The 21,528-nt window shown below is 58.6% G+C and overlaps 1 protein-coding gene across 2 annotated transcripts; it reads right to left on the bottom strand.

Moving 5' to 3' along the window:
* Positions 1–263: 263 nt before the first annotated feature.
* LOC100582987 (aldehyde dehydrogenase family 3 member B1) lies at positions 264–19,187 on the bottom strand. 2 transcript variants are annotated; one of them, XM_030811357.1, is made up of 10 exons: positions 19,107–19,187; positions 14,052–14,214; positions 10,856–10,966; positions 10,600–10,720; positions 10,238–10,323; positions 9,714–9,795; positions 7,669–8,055; positions 6,775–6,941; positions 3,469–3,568; positions 264–1,823 (listed from the first exon to the last, which is right to left on the bottom strand). In XM_030811357.1, exons 2-10 carry the CDS (start codon positions 14,211–14,213, stop codon positions 1,633–1,635), a joined length of 1,407 nt encoding a protein of 468 aa, XP_030667217.1. In that variant the 5' UTR covers position 14,214; positions 19,107–19,187; the 3' UTR covers positions 264–1,632. The 2 variants fall into 2 exon arrangements, with proteins under 2 accessions (XP_030667217.1, XP_030667218.1); XM_030811358.1 differs by lacking the exons at positions 9,714–9,795; positions 10,238–10,323; positions 10,600–10,720; ... (1 more) ...; positions 14,052–14,214; positions 19,107–19,187 and adding an exon at positions 8,589–8,659.
* Positions 19,188–21,528: the final 2,341 nt, after the last annotated feature.

Here is a 21,528-nt window from a genome sequence, read left to right as displayed (position 1 = left end):
AGCTGAGGAGTGGAGAGGGCTTTGGGCTGGTCAGCAGGTGCTCAGAGGAGAGGGGCTGGCCCTGGAGAGAAGAGAGGTCTTGGGATGGTGGCCCACACCTGACCCTGGCCCTTCACCAGGCGATTCCTGCATGCATGCCTGCGGAGATTCCTGCGTGGATTGGGGAAGTCCTGCAGCATTATAGAATTGTTACCCAATGCCAGGGGCTTGGTCCAGAGTCCTGTTGCTAGATGCACAGAAAGCAAATCACCGAGATGTAAGTATTGCCAGGGAAGAAGGCTTTATTCAGGTGACATCAGCCAGAGAGACAGAAGACGAAACTCAGGTCCACCCCTTTCCCCCTCCCCGACTAAAGTTGTAGGTTGATATAGTCTGAAAAGAAAGCAGGAGCCAAGGAAGAGGAGGTGGCCCGCAGGCTGCAGGAGCTGCCTGTCATTGTCCAAATGTAGGTTTCTCAAGCATCTGGCTTGTTAGGAAATTGGACCGGTTTCAGAATCATCAACTTGTTCAAAAGTGGGACTTGGGAGGTGAGAAGGGTTGTCAGACAGGAAACCCTGTATTCTGCTTTGGCTGAGTGGATGGGGCCCAGGAGGATGAGCAGGATGGGGAAGAGTATGACTCGTAGTGGGCACCGTGAGGATAAAGAGTTCCAAGCTCCTCTGGCATGGTCTGGAGGGAAGGGAGACCCTATCGCATAACTACAGCCCCACCTGGCTGGAGAGAAGAGGGAGGTGGCCTCGCTCCGTGCCACCCACCGAGAAAAGATAGGACACCTGGAGCTCCAGCTCAGCAATCCCCCAATCCCTCAATCCCTCAATCCCTCAATCCCTCATCTCATCCTTGCAACAGTCCCAGGAGGTTTATTTTTGTTTGTTTTTGTTTTTGTTTTTGTTTAAAGGCAGAGCCTCATTCTGTCACCCAGGCTGGAGTTCAGTGATGTGATCTCAGCTCACGGCAACCTCCACCTCCTGGGTTCAAGCGATTCTCTTGCCTTAGCCTCCTGAGTAGCTGGGATTACAGGCATGCGCCACCACGCTGGGCTAATTTTTGTATTTTTAGTAGAGACGGGGTTTCGTCATGTTGGCCAGGCTGATCTTGAACTCCTGATTTCAGGTGATCTGCCCGCCTCGGCCTCCCAAAGTGCTGGGATTACAGGTGTGAGCCACCGCACCCAGCCAGGGGGTATCAATGGTTAATTCTCTCCACTGAACAAATGGAGAAACTGAGACTCAGAGAGGGCAGGGATGGCCTTGGATGCAGTGATTCCATGGTGTGGTCTGAGTCAGATGCCAGGGCCCTTCGGATGCCTGCCCCACAGGAGAGGGGTGACTCAGAGGCGCCATGTCTGTCCTTTTCTCCTGAACATGGGTGGTTGGTGCAGGGGCAGGGGGTGGGTCACTGCACTGTTTTCCATGCCTCCCACCTCAGCTCTCGTGGTTGGGAGCAGCTGAGGGAGGAGGCTGAGGCAGGGAGAGGGAAGATCCAGGAGGGAGGAGGCAGGTGCTGCTTTGAGGGGTGCCCTGGAGCCTTGGCAATCCTTTTCCTCCTCGGGCCCTGGAGCCCAGGCCCCGTCTCCACCAGCCGCAGGCAACAGCGGTCATGGTGGTCTCTGGCCTGGGCCTGGGGAAGGGCTCAGAGCAGTGTGCAGCTGCAGCCTCGGGTCTCCATGGCCACCAGCAGCACCCTCAGGCGGCGTGGCGATTGCGGCGGGTAGCGGAGGGCATTGAGCTTCTCCATCCCCGGGCTGCGCAGGAGGCAGGCGCGATGGTGGGAGAAGGTGTCAAAGGAGAACTTGCCGTGGTACCGGCCCATCCCGCTGGCACCTGTACAGTGGCAGAGAACACAGGTGGTCAGGCCCTGGGGGTCTCCCAGTCACAGACAGTGGGGCCTAGGTGGGCTACTTCACCCCTCAGCCTCAGTTTCCCCATCTGTCCAGTGGGCTGATCGTGAGGCACTGTGGGTAAAGGGCTTAGCCCTGAGCTTGACACCAGCTCAGTAAGCCTTGGGGACACCAGATGCCAGGGCAAGATAGGCAGATGGTGGTCAAGGGCATGGATTCCAGAGTCAGACTTCCAGGGGTTAAACCCTGGCCCTGCTGAAAACAATCCGTGTCACTTTGGACTGTGCCCCAGTCTCCTCTGCCGTGGGGTGACAAGGGTACCTCCCTCCTAGGGTTGTGGTGAGGATTGAGGGGATGTTGAAACCCCTGGACCCAGTAGGTGCTGTGTGCAATGAACTCTCCTCAGTGTCTAGGTTGGGAGGCAGACGAAGCCCCAGGCCAGGGCATCCAGGGCACAGCCTGGGTGGAGTGGGGTTGGTTGGGGGGCTTCCTGCAGTGAGTGAGCTCCAGGGATATGCAGTTAATGAGAGGAAGAGGGTGGGTGGGGGCAAGAGGGACCCAGGCTTGGGGAGCCTTAGAGGTGGGTGCCATGCGGTGTGTTAGGGACCTGGGCAGAGCTCAGGCTGTGGGAGCAGCAGGCGGGGGAGCCGGGGTGGGGCCACGGCCACCAAGAAGGGTCGGCTCGGGGCCCTGGGAGCCGGGGGAGGCTTTCTTGAGGGAGCAGCAGGGTCAGATGTGCCCACAGACAGCCCTGACTCTCCTCCAGGGCAGGGAGGTGGGTTGAGGAGGCTGGGGCTGGGGCTGGGGCTGGGGAGGCAGCTAGGTGGGGTCGGGGGCAGCCACCCAAACTCGAGCTGAGCCAGGACAGCAGCACAGGCACTGTTGTGGCCCTGGCTGCCCTCTAGGAAGGGCGTGGACCCACCTGAGGCAGCTTGCCTGGCCCTGCCATCGTTCACTCTGGTGCTGAGTGTGGACAGGTGGCAGGGCTGCCTGTCACCTGCCTGGGGCCTACTGTTCAATGAGGAGGAAGTGGGCTCAGAGAGGGGAGGTGTCACCTGCACCACAGGGCCTTCAGTGCATTGCTGGGACCATCTCTGAGGCTTCCTAACTCAGAGGCCAGGACTCTGCAGTGGCATCGGGGCTGCTCTGGGGGGTGGAGGATTGGCACTCATCCAGGCCTCTCAGGGTGGGGAGGTGTGGTACCGAGAGCTGGAGGGGGGATGGGGTTAGAGGAGCAGCTGCCCTGGAGTAAAGGACGCCGGCGGCATTGCTGCTGAGGGGCAGATGCCAGGTCATGCCGTTGGGGAGAAGAGCAAATAGCATCTCAGTGGGCAGTGTGATCATAGTTGTGTGGTATTTTTAAAAGTTCACTAAATTGTGTGTCTGTGCAGAGATGGTCTAGAAGGCTCCACTGCAGACTTTTTTTTTGAGATGGGGTCTCGCTGTGTTGCCCAGGTTGGACTCAGACCCTCTGGGGTGGGGAGCAGGATGCGGGTTCTGGGGTGAGGCCTCCTTGCCTGTCCCTCTACAGTGAGGTGGGGCTGGGGTGCTTTGGCAGGAATGTATGCAGGTAACACTATTGCAGTTTGACCAAATGGTAACAGAAGGGCAGGGTAGCAGGCACCTACCCACTCCTCCAAAAGGCAGGCTGGCCAGGGTCATGTGCATGAAGCCGTCGTTCCCACAGAAGCCCCCGCTGCTGGTCTGGGTCAGCACCCGCTTGACCACCTGGGAGAGAACAGGATGTGCGTGAGGCCGCCTTGAGCCCCATCAGGATCCTCAGGACCCAGAGCCTGTTCCGTGCTGGACTCTGTGACACTGATCTTGCCTCAGAAAGGGTCTGAGGCCACCATGTCAGCTGAAGGGCCTGTGATGGTACAAGTGGGGCAGGGGGTTGTGTAGCAGCTCCTCATGGAGCTTCCAACTTGGGACATGTTTCCTGGACGTCTGCTCATGTGTGGTCCATGCTGGGGGCACAGACTCTTAGGCCTGGGGGTAGGGTCAGGAAACCTAGTGTTGCTTGGGGACATGGAGGGTGTAGTGGCAGCAGGGCAGTGCTGGACAGTAGGGAGGCATCCCAGGGGAGGAGTGTCATGTGCCTGCTGAGTGGAGGGACAGGGAGGGACAGAAGTTGTTCAGGCAAAGAGGGCACCACAGACAGAGTGGAGGCTGAAGGGCTGTGTGGTGTGAGCACAGGGACATGAAAACATAATGATGTGGTCAGATTTGCACTTTAGAAACAGAAGCTTGGCCCTTGCTTGACTTAATAAAGGACCTTCTTCCTCAATCTGTAGGCTTATTTGAAGACTGAAAGGAAAAAAAGATTGGTAGACACTAAATTGTTGCTGCACAAAAACTTTGGTATATTTAGTTGCAATCACTGTGAACCTCTGATCACAGCTGGGTCAGGGCTTGTCTGATGTGGGGAAAGTGGACTCCCCCCAGTGGATTCAGACATCACTTCATGGCATGAGACCAGCATTACCCACAATCGCAGTGGCAGCAGATGGAGGAGATGGAGCAGAAGGCAGCAGAGGGCGTCCCATGTAGTACAGGCAAGCCACCTTGTGCATGACTTGTGTCTTAGGTGTGGCTGTGTGTCCTGGGATCAGTTCTGGGTGGTCAGAAAAGTTTGAAGCCAGATGACTCCACTGTCAAAAAACCTCTGTAGAGTTTTCTAAAGGTGAAAGTATCCAGATGAAGCAGGGCTCCTTGGAGGAATGGCTGCTTCTGGAGTTGGAGCAGGGGAGATACAAGATGAGCCTGGAGCTGCTTGTAGCACCAGAGGGGAAGGAGATGGTCACAACCCAAGAGGCTGGGACATCTTATATGGGCTGCTGAGCCCGAGCCTCAGACAAACGACACGACCTTGGATTATAGCCCCTGGAGTCAAATAAATATACCTGATCCGTAGTGACCTAACTAAACAATTCAAGAGATGAATCTTTCTTACAGAATTCCGGGAAATAGATGTAGATACTGCTGCTAGCCAAGAATACTGTATCCAGCTAAGACTGCTTCGTAGATGAAGAAATAAAGCCTTTCCCAGACAAGCAAAGGCTGGGGGAATTTATCACTGCTAGATCAGTCCTGCAAGAAATGCTCAAAGGAATCTTAACATAAAAACAAGTTGGTATTTGCCATAATACACACAAAAGTACAAAACTCGCAGGCCCTATAAAACAATCATACAAAGGAGGAAGAGAAAGGTATCAAATGGCAATACAACAGAATTCCACCAAACCACAAATGGAATAAGAAAAGACTGTATAAAATAACTAGATAATAACTAACAATATGATAGAGCAGCAGAGAGCTTAATTACCCCCACCTGGTGAGGGTGGGGTAGCCTTAGAGACTTGCTTCCAAATAATAAAGAAACAAACAATAGTAGCTTCCCAGGGAGACCTTGGCAGATACCGTCCTGACCCAGTAGTGAAGGTTCACTAGCCATGTGTGCATCTCAGGTGCCCCTGTTGTGGTGTGAGAGGCAGGCTCACCTCTGTGGGATTCTCTCCTAAAACTGGTAACCCTTCTTTAATCATGAGAAATACACCTGAGGCTGGGAATGTTCTACGGGAGACTTGTCCAGCACTCCTCAAGCTGAGAGGTTTATTAATACAAGGTGGGACCCTGGCTTGGATCCTGGGGCTGAAAGAGGATGTCAGTGGAAAAATTGGCAAAATCCAAATAAAGTCTGGAGTGTAGTTAATAGTAAAGCACTGCTGTCACATATTTTTTTTTTTGGGTCAGGAAATCCTTCCACCTCAGCCTCCTGAGCAGCTGACACTACAGGTGTGCGCCACTATGCACAACTAATCTTAAAAAAAAAATGTTTCATAGAGACGGGGTTTTGCTATATTGCCAGGGCTGGTCTCCAACTCCTGGGCTCAAGCAGTCCTCCCACCTCGGCCTCCCAAAGTGCTGAGATTACAGGTGTGAGCCACTGCACCCAGCCCTCCCATCACTTTTTTAGTTTTGACCCATCTAAGCACCATTAAATGGGGGAAATTAGGTGTGGGGTACATGGGAACTCTCTGTACCATTTTGGCAACTTTTCTGTAAATGTAAAAGTATTTCCCAATACAAAGTTTATTTAAAAAAAGCTCAAGTGGCTGGGCACGGTGGCTCATGCCTGTAATCCCAGCCCTTTGGGAGGTCGAGGCAGGTGGATCACCTGAGGTCAGAGTTCAAGACTAGCCTGACCAACGTGTCAAAACCCCATCTCTACTAACAATACAAAAAATTAGCCGGGCATAGTGGCACACGCCTGTAATCCCAGCTACACAGGAGGCTGAGGCAGGACAATCACTTGAACCCGGGAGGCACAGGTTGCAGTGAGCCGAGGTTGTACTATCGCACTCCAGCCTGGGTGACAGAGTGAGACTCCGTCTCAAAAAAAAAAAAAAAGTTCAAGTGGAGGGAATCGAAGAACTGGCTGAGGGCCGGGGAGGGTGGGTAGGGACTGCTGGTACCTCTTGGTGTTTTTTAATCTGAGGACTCCGCCCTTGGGCCTCCCAGGCTGCCTCTGCAGCTTGAGCAGGGGTGGGGGATCAGGGCTCATTCTCGGACCTACACCTTTGGGTCATCCCCGACATGTTGCCTGTACCTTCAGAGTCAGGCTTGAGGGGTCATGTGGCCACCAGGCCCCGATGTGTAAGAAGAACAAAGGCAGGGGCTGACCTAGAGGAAACACTGGACCCTAGAGAAGACCCCGGGAAGCCACCCACTGAAGGTCTAGGAGAGTGGGGTCCAGACTGGGGACAGGGTTGGGGTGGGTGAGCCTCAGCTGCTTCCAGGAGAGTGGGCAGAGACGGAGCCAAGAGGACCACCATCCCAAAGTCCTGAAGCCACTGGATTTTGGAGGCCCCTCTGCTGCCACCACTTGCACTGCCCACTGCAGGTTCCTGACCCTGTCCAGCCCTCACCCCCACCTGGCTGCTGTTGGAGAAGGCGTATAGGGCCAGGGGCTTCTCCCGCCGGTTGATGAACTCGATGGCCTCGTCCACACTCTGCACGTTCACGATGGGCAGGATGGGCCCGAAGATCTCCTCCTGCATCACAGGCTCCATCTCCTGCACATCCACCAGCACCGTGGGGGCTGTGGGCACCAGAGACGGCTCAGCCCCGGGGCCACAGTCAGGACCTCCCCCAGGGGTGGGGGTAGAGGTGGGGACAGGGCCACGGGCCAGGGCTCCAGGCCAGGATCCCAAGGTCTGACTTCCCAGGGCTTCAGGCTTTGGAGTGTTTAGGGAAGAAAGTCTCCCCACAGCCCCCCAGAAGGGACCCTAGGGCTTCCCCAGCCTACTCAGGGCCTGTGGGGCTCAGAGAATCCCCCGACCTTGGTCTCACAGTCAGGGGTGATGGGATCTTAGAGCCTTGGAGTTCATGAGGCAACAGCGTCCTAGAATGTTGGAGCTGCAGTGTCCTGTGACACGCTGCTGAGCCGTACGGCCCAGGAGACTGGGGGCTCAGGTTGGGGCCGTCGGAGTTTAGAACCTGAGGATCATGGGCTCGGAGAATCGGAGGTTACGGCCTTTCAGGACAGCCGGTGGTGGGATGGGAGTTCATCTTAGCACCCTGGGCCCTGGAGCCCTGGGATCTGAGCTCAGCGAATCCAAGGCTGAGGGACCAGAGTTTGGCCTCATGGGGCCACAGGCTCAGAAGCACAGAGATGGAATCATGGCACTGGAGCCGTGGCTCAAGGCCGGGCTCTGGCAGTGGGGCCAGGTTTCAGGTGCGAGTCCAGACTTGTGGCCCAGCTGTGGGCCCTCCAGTGAGGAGGGGTCTTGGCCCAGGTGGGCTGTGGTAGGGGCCGCAGGACTCACCGATGTAGCGATCGCTCTCGTCGCTCTGGCCCCCAATGGCCACGCGGCCGCAGCCCAGCAACGCCCGCAGCCGCTGGAACTGTTTCTGGTTGATGATGCGGCCCAGGTTTGGGGAGCTCTGGGGGTCGTCGCCATAGAAACGGGTGATGGTGCTCTGCAGGGCGGGCAGCAGCCTCTCCTGCATCTCGGGGCTGCACAGGACGTAGTCGGGGGCCACGCAGGTCTGGCCGGCGTTGAAGTAGCGGAACCAGGCCACGCGGTTGGCCACGGTCTGGGGGTCGCAGTTGTCGTCCACGTAGCAAGGGTTCTTGCCCCCCAGCTCCAGGGTGACAGGTGTCAGGTGCTTGGCGGCAGCGGTCATGACAATCTTGCCCACACGAGGGCTCCCTGGGCGTGGAAGGAAACCAGAGTGGCCGTTCAGTGACCTGGACCAGGCAGGATGGCCCAGCCCAGAGCCCGCTCCTCTCTGGAGAGGTGGTGGAGTCAGCGGGCACCAGCCCTCACCTGGCCTTTCCTTGTTCCTCACTGCCACCCTGCAGCCCAGGGCCCTCCTCATCTTTCACCAGGACCAGCTCCTAAGCACAGAGTCTCAGGAGGGAATGGTACATGGCTGCTATGGGCCCCCAGGGTCCTGAGCCAAGCCCCTTGGCTCCTCCCACCTCTGCTTCTGACCCTGGCTTACCCTGCAGGGGACTCTTTGCAAAATGCTGCATGGAACCCCTCCCATCTCCTTTGGAAACTTCGGGGATCCCTTATCACCCAAGGCTGGAGTCCAGCTCTGTCTGTGGCATTCAGATCTCTCTTCTCTAAACCTAAACCTGGAAGTTCTGCCACCTGCCCAGCCCTTTTTTTCTGACCCTTGAGGTGGACTGGCCCAGGCTGATGCAGGCGTCCCCATGTCCTGCCTGGCTCGGCCTCACCTCTCCTCTGTGCTGGCCTCCAGGGGCCCAGCAGTCTCCCCATGCACACAGCCTTCTCTGCTGTAGCCCTGTCTGGGCCTCAAGGCCTCCTCTCCAGACCTGACTCGGGACCACGCTGCTGCGTCTGTGGGGATGGCCCTGGCATGTCTCCCCCTTGTGGTCAAGGATTAAAGCCGGCAGGAGCCACTGTCCCTTCTCTACTCTCACCCCTGCCCCGTCCTGGCACAGTGCTTCCTGGGCTCTGTAGTTCCTTCTGGGGCTCCTTTTGCCTTTGCTGGGAGGTGGCCTGGTCAATCCTGCCGGGCCTTTCCCCATGACTGCCTCAACCTGTAAGGCACAGACTCGCCTGCCAGCACCACTGTCTTCCTCCCACTCCCTCTGCCCCTCACTAGCTCAAAAACTCGAAGCTGGGTGTGGTGGCTCATGCCTGTGATCCCCGCACTTTAGAAGGCCAAGGCAGGAGGATTGGTTGAGGCCAAGAGTTCGAGACCAGCCTGAGCAACATAGTGAGACCCTGCCTTTACTAAAAATACAAAAAATTAGCCAGGCGTGGTGCTACATGCCTGTCATCCCAGCTACTTGGGAAGCTGAGGCATGAGCATCACTTGAACCCAGGAGGCGCAGAGGTTGCAGTGAGCCAAGATTGTGCCACTGCCTGGGTGACAGAGCAAGACTCTGTCTCAAAAAAAAAAAAGTGACCTCTGGCGTGGATTTCACCAAGGGCTTGTGTGCACATTCCAGCCTGTCCCCATCCTGGCCAGCAGGGTGACCCTGGGCAGGACGCTGAGGCCCAGTCCCTCATCTGCCTGCAGAGAGGGCTGTGGGCACCAGTAGGGTGGTGTCTAAGAGCCTGGGGGCAGTGGGGTCATGTATGAGGGTCTACGGGCAGTGGGGGCAGAGGCTATGGTTCCTGATGCTGTGGTTGGCATGGTGGGCTGGCCCTGGACATGGGACTCCATCCCTTCCTAAGGGGTCCTAGGGGTCCAGGACTGCTTCCAGCCTGGTCCAGAGAGAGAGAGAGAGGAGAATTCAGTGTCCCTTGTGGACTCCCAGAGTTAGGGACAGGACCCCTGAGCAGCTGTCCTCCCCGACCCCAGCCTGCCCCGACCCTTGTCCCGGCCTCACCTGTGAAGAAGATGTAGTCGAACCTGTGTTCCAGCAGCTGCCCCGTCTCCTGGGGCCCACCCAGCACCACGGCAAAGCAGCTCTGCAAGGCGGGATGGGCGAGGCTCCTTCTGGGACCCCAGCTCTGAGAGCCCAGGGAGCAGCCCGCCCTGCCTGGACCCTGCCCTGACTCCGCCCTGCCTGGCCTGACCCAGCCAGGGCTCTAGGAGGGTTGGGTGGAGGCAAAATGGGGAGAAGGGAGCTCCCCAAGTTTCCCTGGCATTGGCAGGCCCAGCTTGGAGTCCGGCTGGCGCTGGAGGGGGTGATGCCAGGGCCAAGTGGAGGCAGACACGGGACCCCTGGGCAACAGGCTGCCCTCACTGCTCCTCAGAGGGAAACTGAGGCTGAGAGGGGCGGTGACTTGGTCAAGTTTACACAACTCAGAAGAGGCAGGATTGAGGTGGGGACTCGGCCTTCCATGCCAGGGGCTGCTCAGCCCTGAGCCCTGCCTATTCCCGCTCTACCTGCCCGGCAGCCCTGCTCACCTGGTCCAGGTATCGGGGCAGCACCTCGGCCAGGACCTTCTCGACGTTCTTGCTAATCTCTGATGGCTTCAGCACCACACAGTTCCCTGCAGGGCAGCGCAGGGAGAGAGCTGGGGGAGGCATAGCCCACTCCTGGTCTCCACACACCTGCAGGGCAGGCATCGGCCTCACCCACTTTCAGACGCAGAACCTGGTTCAGAGAGGTGACCTGACGGGCCCAGGGCCACACAGCCCGGGGACGGTGGACCAGACAGTCCTCTTTGCCACCTGGGCCAGTTCTCCCATGTCCTTCTGGGATCCATGGGTGGCCCTGAGGCCTCGAGCGGGGAAGGGTGGCCGGAAGGGGCAGGCCCAGCTCTCACCTGCAGCGAGGGCACCCACGAGGGGCACCAACGTCAGGTTCAGGGGATAGTTCCAGGGCGCAATGATGAGGACTAGGCCAAAGGGCTCCTTCCGGATGAAGGCGGAGTCCAGCTGCGTGGCCTGGGCCGGGAGCCGGGGAAGAAATTAAGTGCTCAGCACCCCGGCCCCTCAGCAGCCAGCTCCCACCCAGAGGGGCCACCCTGTGGGAGCAAATATCCCCTGAGCCCCCCGCCTGCCTCAGCCCAGCCAGCTCACCAGGTTCTTGGGCACACGCTCGTCCTTCATCCAGGCCCGGAGGTTCCTGAGGGCCAGGGTGACCTCGCCCTGGCTGATGGCAACCTCAGACACCTCCGACTCGAAGGCTGACTGCAGGAAGTGGGTGGGGTCAGGGTGGGCCAGGACTCCCAGAGTGGGCAGGAGGGCACAGCCTCCTCCAGGCAGGGCCTGCTTCCACAACTCATTCATTCATTTTCATTCATTCGTTCACTCACTCCATGTTCAGTGCGTGCTTCCTGTGTGAGGTGCTGTCTCTGTGCCAAACAGAGGGACCTGCCCTGGAGCCGACCTTGCAGGGGGCAGTCGGTCCACATGAAGGTGAGAACCCTGACGGCTCCATTAGGACGCGGCTGTGCTAGGGAAATCACGGAGCAGGGTGGGGGTGGAGACTGCTGGAGCGTGTGGCTGTGGGCGTGCACAGGGGTGCACGTCTATACATCCACATGAGCATGTGTGTGTGTGTGCTGTTTTTACAAAGTGGTCAGTGCAGGTCTCCAGGCGGCGGTCACATTGGAGCAGTGACCTGAAGGCAAGGAACGAGCAAGTCGTGGGTACTGGGAGGTGGCATACTGTGGGCAGAGGCCCTGGCAGCTGCAAAGGCCCCAAGGTGGCTGTGAGCTTGTGCTGCTCCTTTTTAGCAAGAAGCAGAGTGGGCAAGGTGAGGGGGCCAGGCGGCTGGGCAAGGAAGGACTCCTGAGAAGAGCAGGGATGGGATCTGACTTAGGGTTTTTTGTTTTTTGTTTTACTTTAAAAAAGTTTGTTTTTTGATTTTTTGCAGAGTGTCTTGCTATGTTGCCTAGGTGGGTCTTGAACTCCTGGCCTCAAGCAATCCTCCCACCTCGGCCTCCCAAAGAGCAGGGTGGAGATTGGTCTGCAGGAGACACAGGCACAGCCACCCCTAGGTAAATGCGGTCAGTTCCCACAGCCCAGGGGCCAGGGCCACTGTCAGGCTTCTAAGCAGGAGTGAGGAGACCCGAATCAATAGGGACATTGTCCTGCTCTCGGCTAGCCAGTGCTCCCTGCCCTCTGCACCCCAAGGGAGGAGAGACCAGCCAGGCAGCAGGCTGCAGGCTGCTGGAGAACAGGTCAGGGACACGGGCCAGGCTGTCTCCCTGCCTGAGGCAGCGCCTGAGGTTATGGGGTGCAGGCTCTCCCGGTCAGGGCAGAGGGAGACGGGCCAGTGGGGTGCTGGATGGGCCAGAGGACCAGTGAAGCCCAGAGAAGGGGAGGCCCTGCCTGAGGTCACTCAGCGAACCAGGGGCAAGGCCAGGGCTACCGCTCAGCCCCAAGAGGGAGGAAGACGTCACGCCCACCAGCACCTCCCAGCCACCGAGGCTGGGCGAAGGTGCCTTCCACACGGACTTTCCCACAGCCTGTGCTCTGGCCCCATGAGCCTCATGGCCTGCCCACCACGCCTCCTAGGTCACCTGGAACCTGACTTCGGGAGACTGGGCTATTTTGAGCCAGGTTCAAACTCTGGCTCTGCTCTTCCTGGCTGCATGCCCTTGGGCAAGAACACACTCTCTCTGAGCCTCTTCTGGGGGCCACTGGGTATGGTTGCCCAACCAGATTCACCAAGGTGTTAACTGAGAGGGTGCACGTGATGCTGGGCAGATGCTGCCTGCTGAGGGTGGGGACGGGGGCTGACCAGGGCCAGAGGGAGGGACCAGGTTGAATGTTCTGGGCTGCTGCTCCCTTTGTAGGGCCCCACTCCTGCAGCTGGGATGGGAAGGCAGGAGGTGGAATCTGAGCCGAAGGGAGAAAAGGGACCAGACAGACGTCAGGTGAAGTCTCATGAAGGCTGGCAGGCGGCCGGTGGCAGAAGCTCAGCGGTGGTGGGGGAGTCAGTCCCCAGGGAACCCAATGGGCTGGGGGAAGGTCTGAACACTATGGCCTTCAAGGCAAAGGGAGGAGACATTTTGTCCAGAGAATAGTAGCCAGGGGCAGCCCCTGGGACAGATGTCCTGAGGCAGGGGCAGGTGGTGTCCTGAGGCAGGGGCAGGTGGTGTCCTGAGGCAGGGGCAGGTGTCCTGAGGCAGGGGCAGGCAGGTGCATGGGCCCTGATGGGTGAGGGGTTGGTAGAAGTGTGTTTCTTGGGGTTCTGCCTTGGCTTCCCCTGGGATTGGGAGGGGCTGAGGCCCCAGGCCTTCAGGGTCCAGACAGAGGCCATGATGCCTGCTGTACCCAGAGAGAAGGCCAAGGCCTCACAGCCTCCAAGGCCCTACATAGTGTGGCCCATGCCCCAGACCTCATCTTTGCTGTCTCTTCCTCTCCCACCCCCCACAGCCATGCTGACCTCCTTGCTGCTCCTCAAGCAAAAACGCCCAGCACCTCCTGCCTCAGGGCCTTTGCACATGCTGTGCCCACTGCCGTCTCCCCAGCGTCCATGGGGAGCCTCCCCCTCCATCTTCCTGTCTCTGCCGCCTTCTCAGAGAAACCTTCCCTGACCCCCACATATACAACAGCACCCTGATCCTGGCCCCCTCTCTCCCCTTCACCCTGGGTGTGTCTCCAGGGCACATATTTCAACCCAACATGCTGTGTAATTATTATTTTTAATATTATTATTGAGATGGAGTCTCACTGTGTTGCCCAAGCTGGAGTACAGTGGTGTGACTTTGGCTCACTGCAACCTCCACCTCCCAGGTTCAAGCGATTCTCCTGCCTCAGCCTCCCGAGTAGCTGGAATTACAGGTGCCCACCACCACATCCAGCTAATTTTTATATTGTTAGTAGAGACGGGGTTTTGCCATGTTGGCCAGGCTGGTCTTGAACTCCTGGCCTCAAGTGATCCGCCCACCTCGGCCTCCCAAAGTGCTGGGACTACAGGTGTGAGCCACTGTGCCCGGCCTTGCTGTGCAATTATTCATTTGCTGTTTTATTGTCTCTGACAGAAGATCAGCTTCGTAGGTGTGGGAACTTTGTTTTATTCTCTGCTATATCCCCAGAGCCTAGAACAGTACCTGGCACATAGTAGGTGCCCAGCAGATAGTTGCTGCATGAATACAGAAATGAGTGACTGGATGAATGTGCAAGAGCGGCTCTGGCCTAGGGGAGGAGCTGCTTTTAGCCCCACTTCATGGAGGGCGCAGCTGTCTTCATCCCTTGCTGTCCCAGCTGCCCTCCATGCCCCCCTGCCCTGGTGCACCCTCTCACACCCCCAACCCCAGCCCACCTTGTGCAGGTCCTGGGCCAGTGCGTCGTGCAGAAGCTGCTTGTTTTCTTGCAGGAAGCGGCCCAGGCCTCGGAGCTGCGCAGCCCGGAACTCAGCTGGCCGTGTGCACCCCGCGTGGAAGGCCTCCCGCAGTCGCCGCAGCGTGTCCTCAAAGGGGTCCATCCTGCCAGATGGGGCGGCATGAACTGGGTGGCCAGGGCTGCCCCTCCTGCACGGGCACCACCCAGCCGCCCCAGGGTCCGGGCACTCCTGACCTGCCTGCACCCATAGGGGCTAGCAGACACCTCTACCTTATACACACACAGGGACCCACTCAGATGACCCCACAGGGACTGAGGTTGCCAGCAACCCCTTTCACCCAACAGTGAGCACTCCCAGACACACATGAAGACCTTCGCACCACTCCCCTCTGCCATGGACCTGGAGGCGGCTGCAGGACTGGGTGTGGGCTTGGGGACAGCTGCTCCACCACAGCCCCCGAGGGTGAGCAGGCAGGCAGAGCACCACGCTTCTTCCTGCCGCACAGAAATTAACCCCAAGCCATGGCCTCTGCCCTGCCCTGATGTCCCTCCTGGAGGCGGGGCGGCCTCACCCCTGCCAGCCTGAATGGGGTAAGCAGAAGCTTGATGAGTAGAGGGGGTGTCCCACCCCCTGCCACCATGGCCACCACCTTGGAGCACTCCAGACACAGAATTCTCCGTCTTCCTCTGTCCCCAGCCTGGGGGCACTGCCCAGGGAGGCCAGGCCAGTGGGCAGTAGCCTCCTCTCCCTGTGCCTCAGCTTCCGCAGGAAGAGGGAGAGAACACCTCGGGCCTCCTGGAGGCCCTGCTGCCCACCCTGCCGGGGCTGTGGTGCTAGGAGGTGGAAACCGCTGTGGGGGAGAGGATCAGTGCAGGGGAGAGGGCGTTCCTGCCTCCGTGCTGGTGCCACCCAGAGCTGGCAGGCAGGGTAGGGGCCTAGACATTCCCCTGAGCCCTGCCTGTTTACTTGAAGTTCATTGGAGGAGCACTCTGACGCACTCGTTCGTCGGCCTGGTGCCAAGGACCTGTGGGGACCCTTTCCTCCTTCCCTCTCCGAGTCCCTTTCCTCCAGATATCAGCTTGGCTGATGCTTCCTCCAGGCAGCCCACCCAGATTATGCCCTCATCCACTGTCACAGTGGCCCCTTGACTCTGCTCCCCACCGTTCTGAGTTGTGCCATGTGATAAACATCTGGTTACACTCTACCCACCTCCCAACCCTGTCCACATGCCCCTTACTTCCCCCTCATTAGACTGGGAGGCAGGCCCCTCTGTGCCTACTTATTTGAGACCTAGTGCTCGAAGCCTCTCATGTTACCGGTGTAGTGATGGCACCTGCCAGCTAATGATGAGACCACACAGTTGGTTCTGAGCCCAGGGCCAGCATCGGTGAGCGCAAGGCTGTGGGTGATTGTGAAGTGGCCACCTTGAGGGCGGGACCTGCTCCGGTCTGCAGGATGGCCCTGCTGGACCAGTGTGCTGCTGAGAGCCTGGTCGGGAGCCCCAGGCCAGCCCTCAGCTGGAGTGATTGGGGGGGGCCAGGCCGAACCCACCATCTTCCTGCTCTGATTGGGAGAAGCTGGGCAGCTGCCCGCACCCAGGACAGGCACCACGGTCCCCATAGTGGATGGCTCGTCACGGGAGCAGGACTGAGACCCAGGAGCCAAGAAACAGCCTCTCGAGCCATGAGGCCTGTCTCCGGGCTCTGCCTCTTACTGGTTGTGGGACCTTGGGCAAGTCACTCACCTTCTCTGCCTTGGTTTCCTCATCTGTGAAATGGGGATGCTAATGGCACCTGGTGTCATCGTGAGGATTAAATGACATCACGCTGCATAAAACATTTGCTGTTGTGCCCACAGAAAGTACTCGACAAAGGTCAGCTCTGGGTGTTTGGCTACGTAGCCTGCAAATATTTAAATCCCCCAACTCCGCACTCTCCTGGGTCCTTCTCCATTCTACTCTCACCTTCAGACTTCTGCCAATGGTCAAAGGCAAACCACGCCTGCACCTCCCTCGCCTTTTGTAAGAATCTCTGCAGAAACCACAAAAATGCAAGGCACCTAACGTGAATTGTGGACCGTGGGCCGGGAGCTCTGTGGGGGATGGAGTTCTGCATGGAACATTCCAGCAACTCTCCTAGCAACACTGAAACCAACTCACCAGGGCCACAGGACACATCTCTCCCACAGGGCAACCAGCCCTGGCATTGCTCCTATGGGTCACTCACTCTGGACCGAGGCCCCCAGGGAGTGTCCAGTGGGGGACGGGGAGCTGGGCAGGACCCTGGCAAGTGGAGAAGCCAAGGCCGCCTTCTGCCTGAGATCGGGGGGATCCTGGGCCTGTGACCTCCCGAGGGTGCTGGGCAGCCATTGTGGACACACAGAATAGGGAACTCCTTAATCAGGCACTGGGCTGGGGGCCCCCAAGCCCACCCCCGCGGTACCCCTCCCACAGTGTGAGGTCGTAAGGAGTGTGATCCCCATGCCTGCCCTCGCTCATTTCACCACCACGGTCGCCCACTGAGGGACCACTATTCACCCCACTGAAGGAGATGGAGGCCGAGGCTCAGAGAGGGCCAGAGCTTGCCTGATGCCACCCAGCTCCTCACACTGGAAAACCCAAATCCAGAAGAGCAGAAGGCTACCCACCTCAGCTCCCACCTCCCTCACAGTCCCCTGGGGATGGGCAGCCAAGTCCTTGGGGGAAGGGACACTGGGCTGGGGCCTGGACGGCAGACCCAGGGCCGGGTGGACTCCGGTAGGCCGGCTGTGGGAGGGGTGCCTGGCGAGGGGAGGTCTCTTGCTGTTTGGATTCCATTTCCTTGGCCTCCCTCCTCACCATTGCTGCCACTCCCCACACTGCTTAGGTTGGGGGTCTGAGACCGCCTCTTGCCTCCTGGGGCTGAGCCACTGAGGTCCAGGGGCTGATGGGCCCAAGGGTCTCTGGGGCGTGGCCCCCCATCACAGGTTGAGGCGCATCTGGCCCAGACCTGCAGCTTCTGGGGTGGGGGGTAGTTGCCACATCATTTGGTGATGAAGATAGTTGGCTGTTTCCTCTGGCCTGGGGGCCGGGGCAGGACCAGCCACTTCCCCTCAAGGCCACGGGCCTCTAAAAACAATACTCAGGTGCCCATGTGCTGGGCACTATGCCAGCCTGGGTGCTCGCTGCGGGTGCCCACAGGCTCTGGGAACAGAGTAGGGAGGAACGGGGCTGACATATCACAGGGAGTGAATGGCTGGCCAAGCCACTGCCCCCAACCTCACAGCAGGGACCGTCCTGCTGAGGGACTGTCCCTGGGCAGGGACCCCCTTGCTCATTCACACCCTGGCCCATCAAGTGGGTTGGATTCCAAGGAAACGGAGGCTCTGCCCGTTCTCTCATTCTTCCTGCCTCAGTTTCCTCATCTATACCATGAGCCTTCTAAGAGCATCCTCCCAGCATGGCATGGCCTGGGGGCCCAATGACCTGGGTTTAAACTGCAGCAACCACATGTGTGAGTGAGGAGACCTTGGGCAGGTTGCTTGACCTCTTTGTATTCACTTTTCCCATCTGTAAAATTGGGCACTGCCTGTGGCACCGATACCACTGTTGGGGGAATTCAAGCACTGGGACCCTGGGACGTGCTCAGTATCCATGGAGGACGGTTGTACCAGAGGAGGGCTGGGGGAGGAGACCCCTGGGGCAGGGGCCTGAAGGGGCCTTGATCCAGGGTGGGTGTTGGGGAGACAAGGACATCACCCTAGAGACCCAACTGGGGATAGGGATGTGGTGACAGAGGGACTGAACATGGTGGGTAGAGGGCCTGGGGGAGCCCATCAGGGCAGCCAGAAGGCGGGGATCACTAGGCCAACTTCAGGGGACCCACAGGCCCAATACCGCAGGGTCTCCGATTCTGATCTCCTGCAGTTCAGCTTCATTAAACAAACATGATGAGAGGCTGTGGTTTTGAACTGAGCTCTTGTACTAGGCCCCAACAGACCAGACCAAACCAAAATGGAGGCACTCATGCCAAATGCCACATCATCAAACCGAAGCTTTAAGGAAGCAGACAGAGCCCAAAACAACAGACCAGTTTCTCCGGGAAGCAGGAGATTACAGTCCACCTGAGCCGGCATCATCAGGAGTCCCCTCTGCCTTACCCCTTAGAAAAAAAGCAGTCTGCAGCGATCCGGTATTAGGCGGTTTGGTGTTTCCTATTTTTCTGTTTCCTCCTTCCTGTCTTACCAACCCCCTGTTCCGCCACTGCCTGGTGGGAGCTCTCATTCCATTTTGTAGAATGGAGGCTGTCTAGATTCACTAAGCATGAATAGAAGCCAATTTGATCTATAACCAAATGTGTTGTCATTTTGTCTTTTGATGGCCTTAAGCTGGATTTTCATGAGGTCTCCCAAAGCTCAGCAGCCCCTCCCTTGGGGAGCCAGGGACCAGCGTATCCCCTCGTTTGTGGCTTGGACCAACCCAGCTCCCTGATGGGGCACAGTTCCTGGGATGAGAAGTGCCTCCTGCAGGCGGGGCGGGGCTGGCTGGCCACTCCTTTCTTGGATCCTGACAAAGTCCATTGCTAAGAATGATTCTTTCCCAGAGTCATTTATGGCCACATCCCCGCATCAGCACTGGGCATGCACGCTGGTGCCCAGGAAACGGCTGTTGCTGGAAGGGATACTTGACCCCTGTGGGGAAGGGGCGCGCAGTCCTTCCTGGGGCAGCTGGACCCAGAGCTGTTCCCTTGGTTCCCTTGGAGGGTGTCCGGGAATCCCAGGAAGAGGAGGCGGTGGCAACCCAGCTCGGACAACAGAAGGGTGCCTGCTGGCCAGGGGGGTGCCCGGGACCTCGCTGCCACTCCCCAGACCTGCCTCTCCTCCTTCCGCTTTCTCCCCCAGCAGGCAGGCAGATGAGCTCAGCCAGGACACGGTGGCCCCTGAGTGCAGCTGCTGGTGGCTAGGCCCGCCTGGGCTGCCTGTAACCCGGAGTTGCTGAGCTGGACTCCGGCCCGACTGCTGGCCCGCTACAGCCCCAGCCTCCCCGGGATACTGTACCTGAGGCTCTGCCAAGTTGCCCTTCCTCCTGGCTGTCCCGCTCTGCCTGGTGGCCCTGCTGTTAAGAAATGTCCAACACAGGGCCAGCCCCTGGGGGGGCGGAGTTGCCCTAGCCTCGTGCCTGACTCTGGCTCTGGGCGGGCTGGAGGCTGCAAGCCAAGATTTCACCACCGCCTCCCTCAGGGGCCTCAACGTCTCCTCCCAGACCACAGAAAAGGAGTCAACGCCCAGAGGGCGCCAGGCTAGAGCCACACAGCAGGGCCGAGCTCCGAGCTGAGGGGCAGCCTGAGGAGGAGGAGTGGGGCAGTGGGCCCTGGGAATCCCGGTGTGGGGTGGGGAACTATTATTGTATTAATTATATTATATTATAATATTATGTGGAATGTTATGGCCCAGAATAGCAAGGAAGTCTCGACCCCCCACTCCCAGCCTTCCCTCAATGCTTCCCCTAAGGAAGGAGACCACTACTACTCCTGCTGCCCTCCTCCTACCACCTTGCCTGGTTTACAAGACAGGAAGAAAGAGAGAAAGCAAAAAGTTAGAAAAAAAAAACAGAAGTAAGAGAAATAGCCAGAAGACCTTGGCGCAGCCACCTGGCCCTGGTAGTTAAAAAAAAGTGATAATAATAATAATATCAACCCCTGACCTAAACTACTTGTGTTATCTGTAAATTCCAGACATTGTATGAGAAAGCATTGCAAAACTTTCTGTTTTGTTAGCTGATGCATGTAGCCCCTGGTCACGTTCCCCGCACTTGCTCGATTTGTCACGACCCTTTCACGTGGACCCCTTAAAGTTGTAAGCCTTTAAAAAGGCCAAGAATGTCTTTTTCAGGGAGCTTGACTCTTGACGCAAGTCTGCCGATGCTCCCGGCCGAATAACCTCTTCCTTCTTTAATCCAGCGTCTGAGGAGTTTTGTCTGCGGCTTGTCCTGCTACACCCTACCCAAGACTCAGTTTCCCCTTCTGCAAAACAAAGGGGTCAGACCCAAGGTGGCTGGAGTCTAGAAATACCATCTTAGGGACCACACCTCATGCCTGCTCCTCTCCCAGCACCCTGTGCTTCCGTGTTCCTCCACACCACCCCATGGGCCACCCCATTCATAGAGCCTGTCTTTCCCCAGATCTAACATCTTACAAATGAGGAAGTGGGGGCAGAGACGGGGTGGGATGTGAACATGGGGTGTGTGTGTGGCAGAGCTTCTTGCTCCAGAGCTGGGGCTGCACCCGTCCCGGATGTCCCCTCTGCCTCCCAGGAGGAGTGCCTCCCTCTCTGCTTAGGACTGTGGTCATGATGCCACGTGTCACCTTGGTGGTTCCTGTAGTCCCGATCCTCCTCAGGTTCGGCACAGGCAGCTGTGCCCAAGCCTGTCCCTGCCTGCCCCCAGCCCGCCCCGGATACACCTCTCAGAGCCAGCATGCTGCGGGGATGATGTGCAAGCTGCTGTGGGTGTGGACAGGCAGGGGACAGGGTGACAGGTGTGGGGGAAGAGCCTCCTCTATGCCCCTTCCTGGGCCTGCCGCTGCTGCCGTCTCCCTGGTGCCCTGGGTCTCCGTAGCTCCTGGCCCTGGGGCCTCTGGGCCAACGTGGCACCTGGGAGGTGCTCATCACGGCATCCCCCCCGCCAGCTCCCTGCCTACCTGGGAGGGCGGTGAGGTCTTCTGGACCACGCCCACACTGGTGGCCCGTGATTAATTAGGTTGGGGGTGAGGGACTGCAGAGCCCCGTCCTCTGTGTGGGATGGAGCCCCCAGCCGCTGCCAGTCACGTGGCTCAGCATGTGACAGCCCAGCCCTGCCGTTCTCTGGAGCTCAGCCAGATCGAGCGGGTGCCAGGCAGGGCTGGGCAGGGGCTGAGCCTGTACGTCTCAGCTGGGAGTGAGGCCCAGAGAGGGCAGCCACTGGTCTAAGGCCACATAGTAAATCAGGGACCCATCTTGGCGGGTACTGGCAGGTGGGAGGGGTGTTTCAGGATCCCGAGGGTCCCCTCCCTGGCCAGGGAGCTGTTGAAGAATTTCCCCCAACTCACAGGGGCTGAACTTGTCACGAATGCAGGAGCAACCTGGGAGGAGGCCCCTGAAGAGGCCTGTCCTCCTGGGACAGAACTCCTGGCCTGCCCTGGGAGTGAGGCTCCCCGCAAGGGAGGCCACACACCTCCCAGGAGGGCTGGGCCCTCCCCACTCTGGGTTGAGTGCCCCTCACTGCTCCTCAAAGCTCCAGAGGCTCAGTGGGGCCTGGAAGTCTTGTCTTTGTTGAGGGGAGCCCAGGGTAAATGGGGAGCCCTCTGGGTAGGGCACCAGGAGGACTCACTCTTGGAGCCAGCTCTGGGGTGAAGGGGCTCTGCCAAGGCCCAGGCCAGCCAGGGGGTCAGGTGGAGGGGAGCTCAGGGCTCCGGGCCAGACAGCTGCGGCCCCGCCTGCCCTG

Source organism: Nomascus leucogenys, chromosome 4 (assembly GCF_006542625.1).
Source record: "Nomascus leucogenys isolate Asia chromosome 4, Asia_NLE_v1, whole genome shotgun sequence".
Lineage (NCBI taxonomy): Eukaryota > Metazoa > Chordata > Mammalia > Primates > Hylobatidae > Nomascus > Nomascus leucogenys.
The sequence above is the reverse complement of the archived record's forward strand: the minus strand, read 5'-3'. Positions and strand labels throughout refer to the sequence as shown.

What these genes read in the sequence shown, in the direction of transcription:
- LOC100582987 (XM_030811357.1), bottom strand. Translation starts at nt 14,213, where the DNA reads ATGGACCCCTTTGAGGACACGCTGCGGCGACTGCGGGAGGCCTTCCAC. An exon ending in TGGCCCAGGACCTGCACAAG is followed by an intron (nt 10,967 to 14,051) that starts GTGGGCTGGGGT and finishes CACTTCCTGCAG; the next exon opens with TCAGCCTTCGAGTCGGAGGT. An exon ending in CCTGCCTTTTGGAGGAGTGG is followed by an intron (nt 1,824 to 3,468) that starts GTAGGTGCCTGC and finishes GCCACTGTACAG; the next exon opens with GTGCCAGCGGGATGGGCCGG.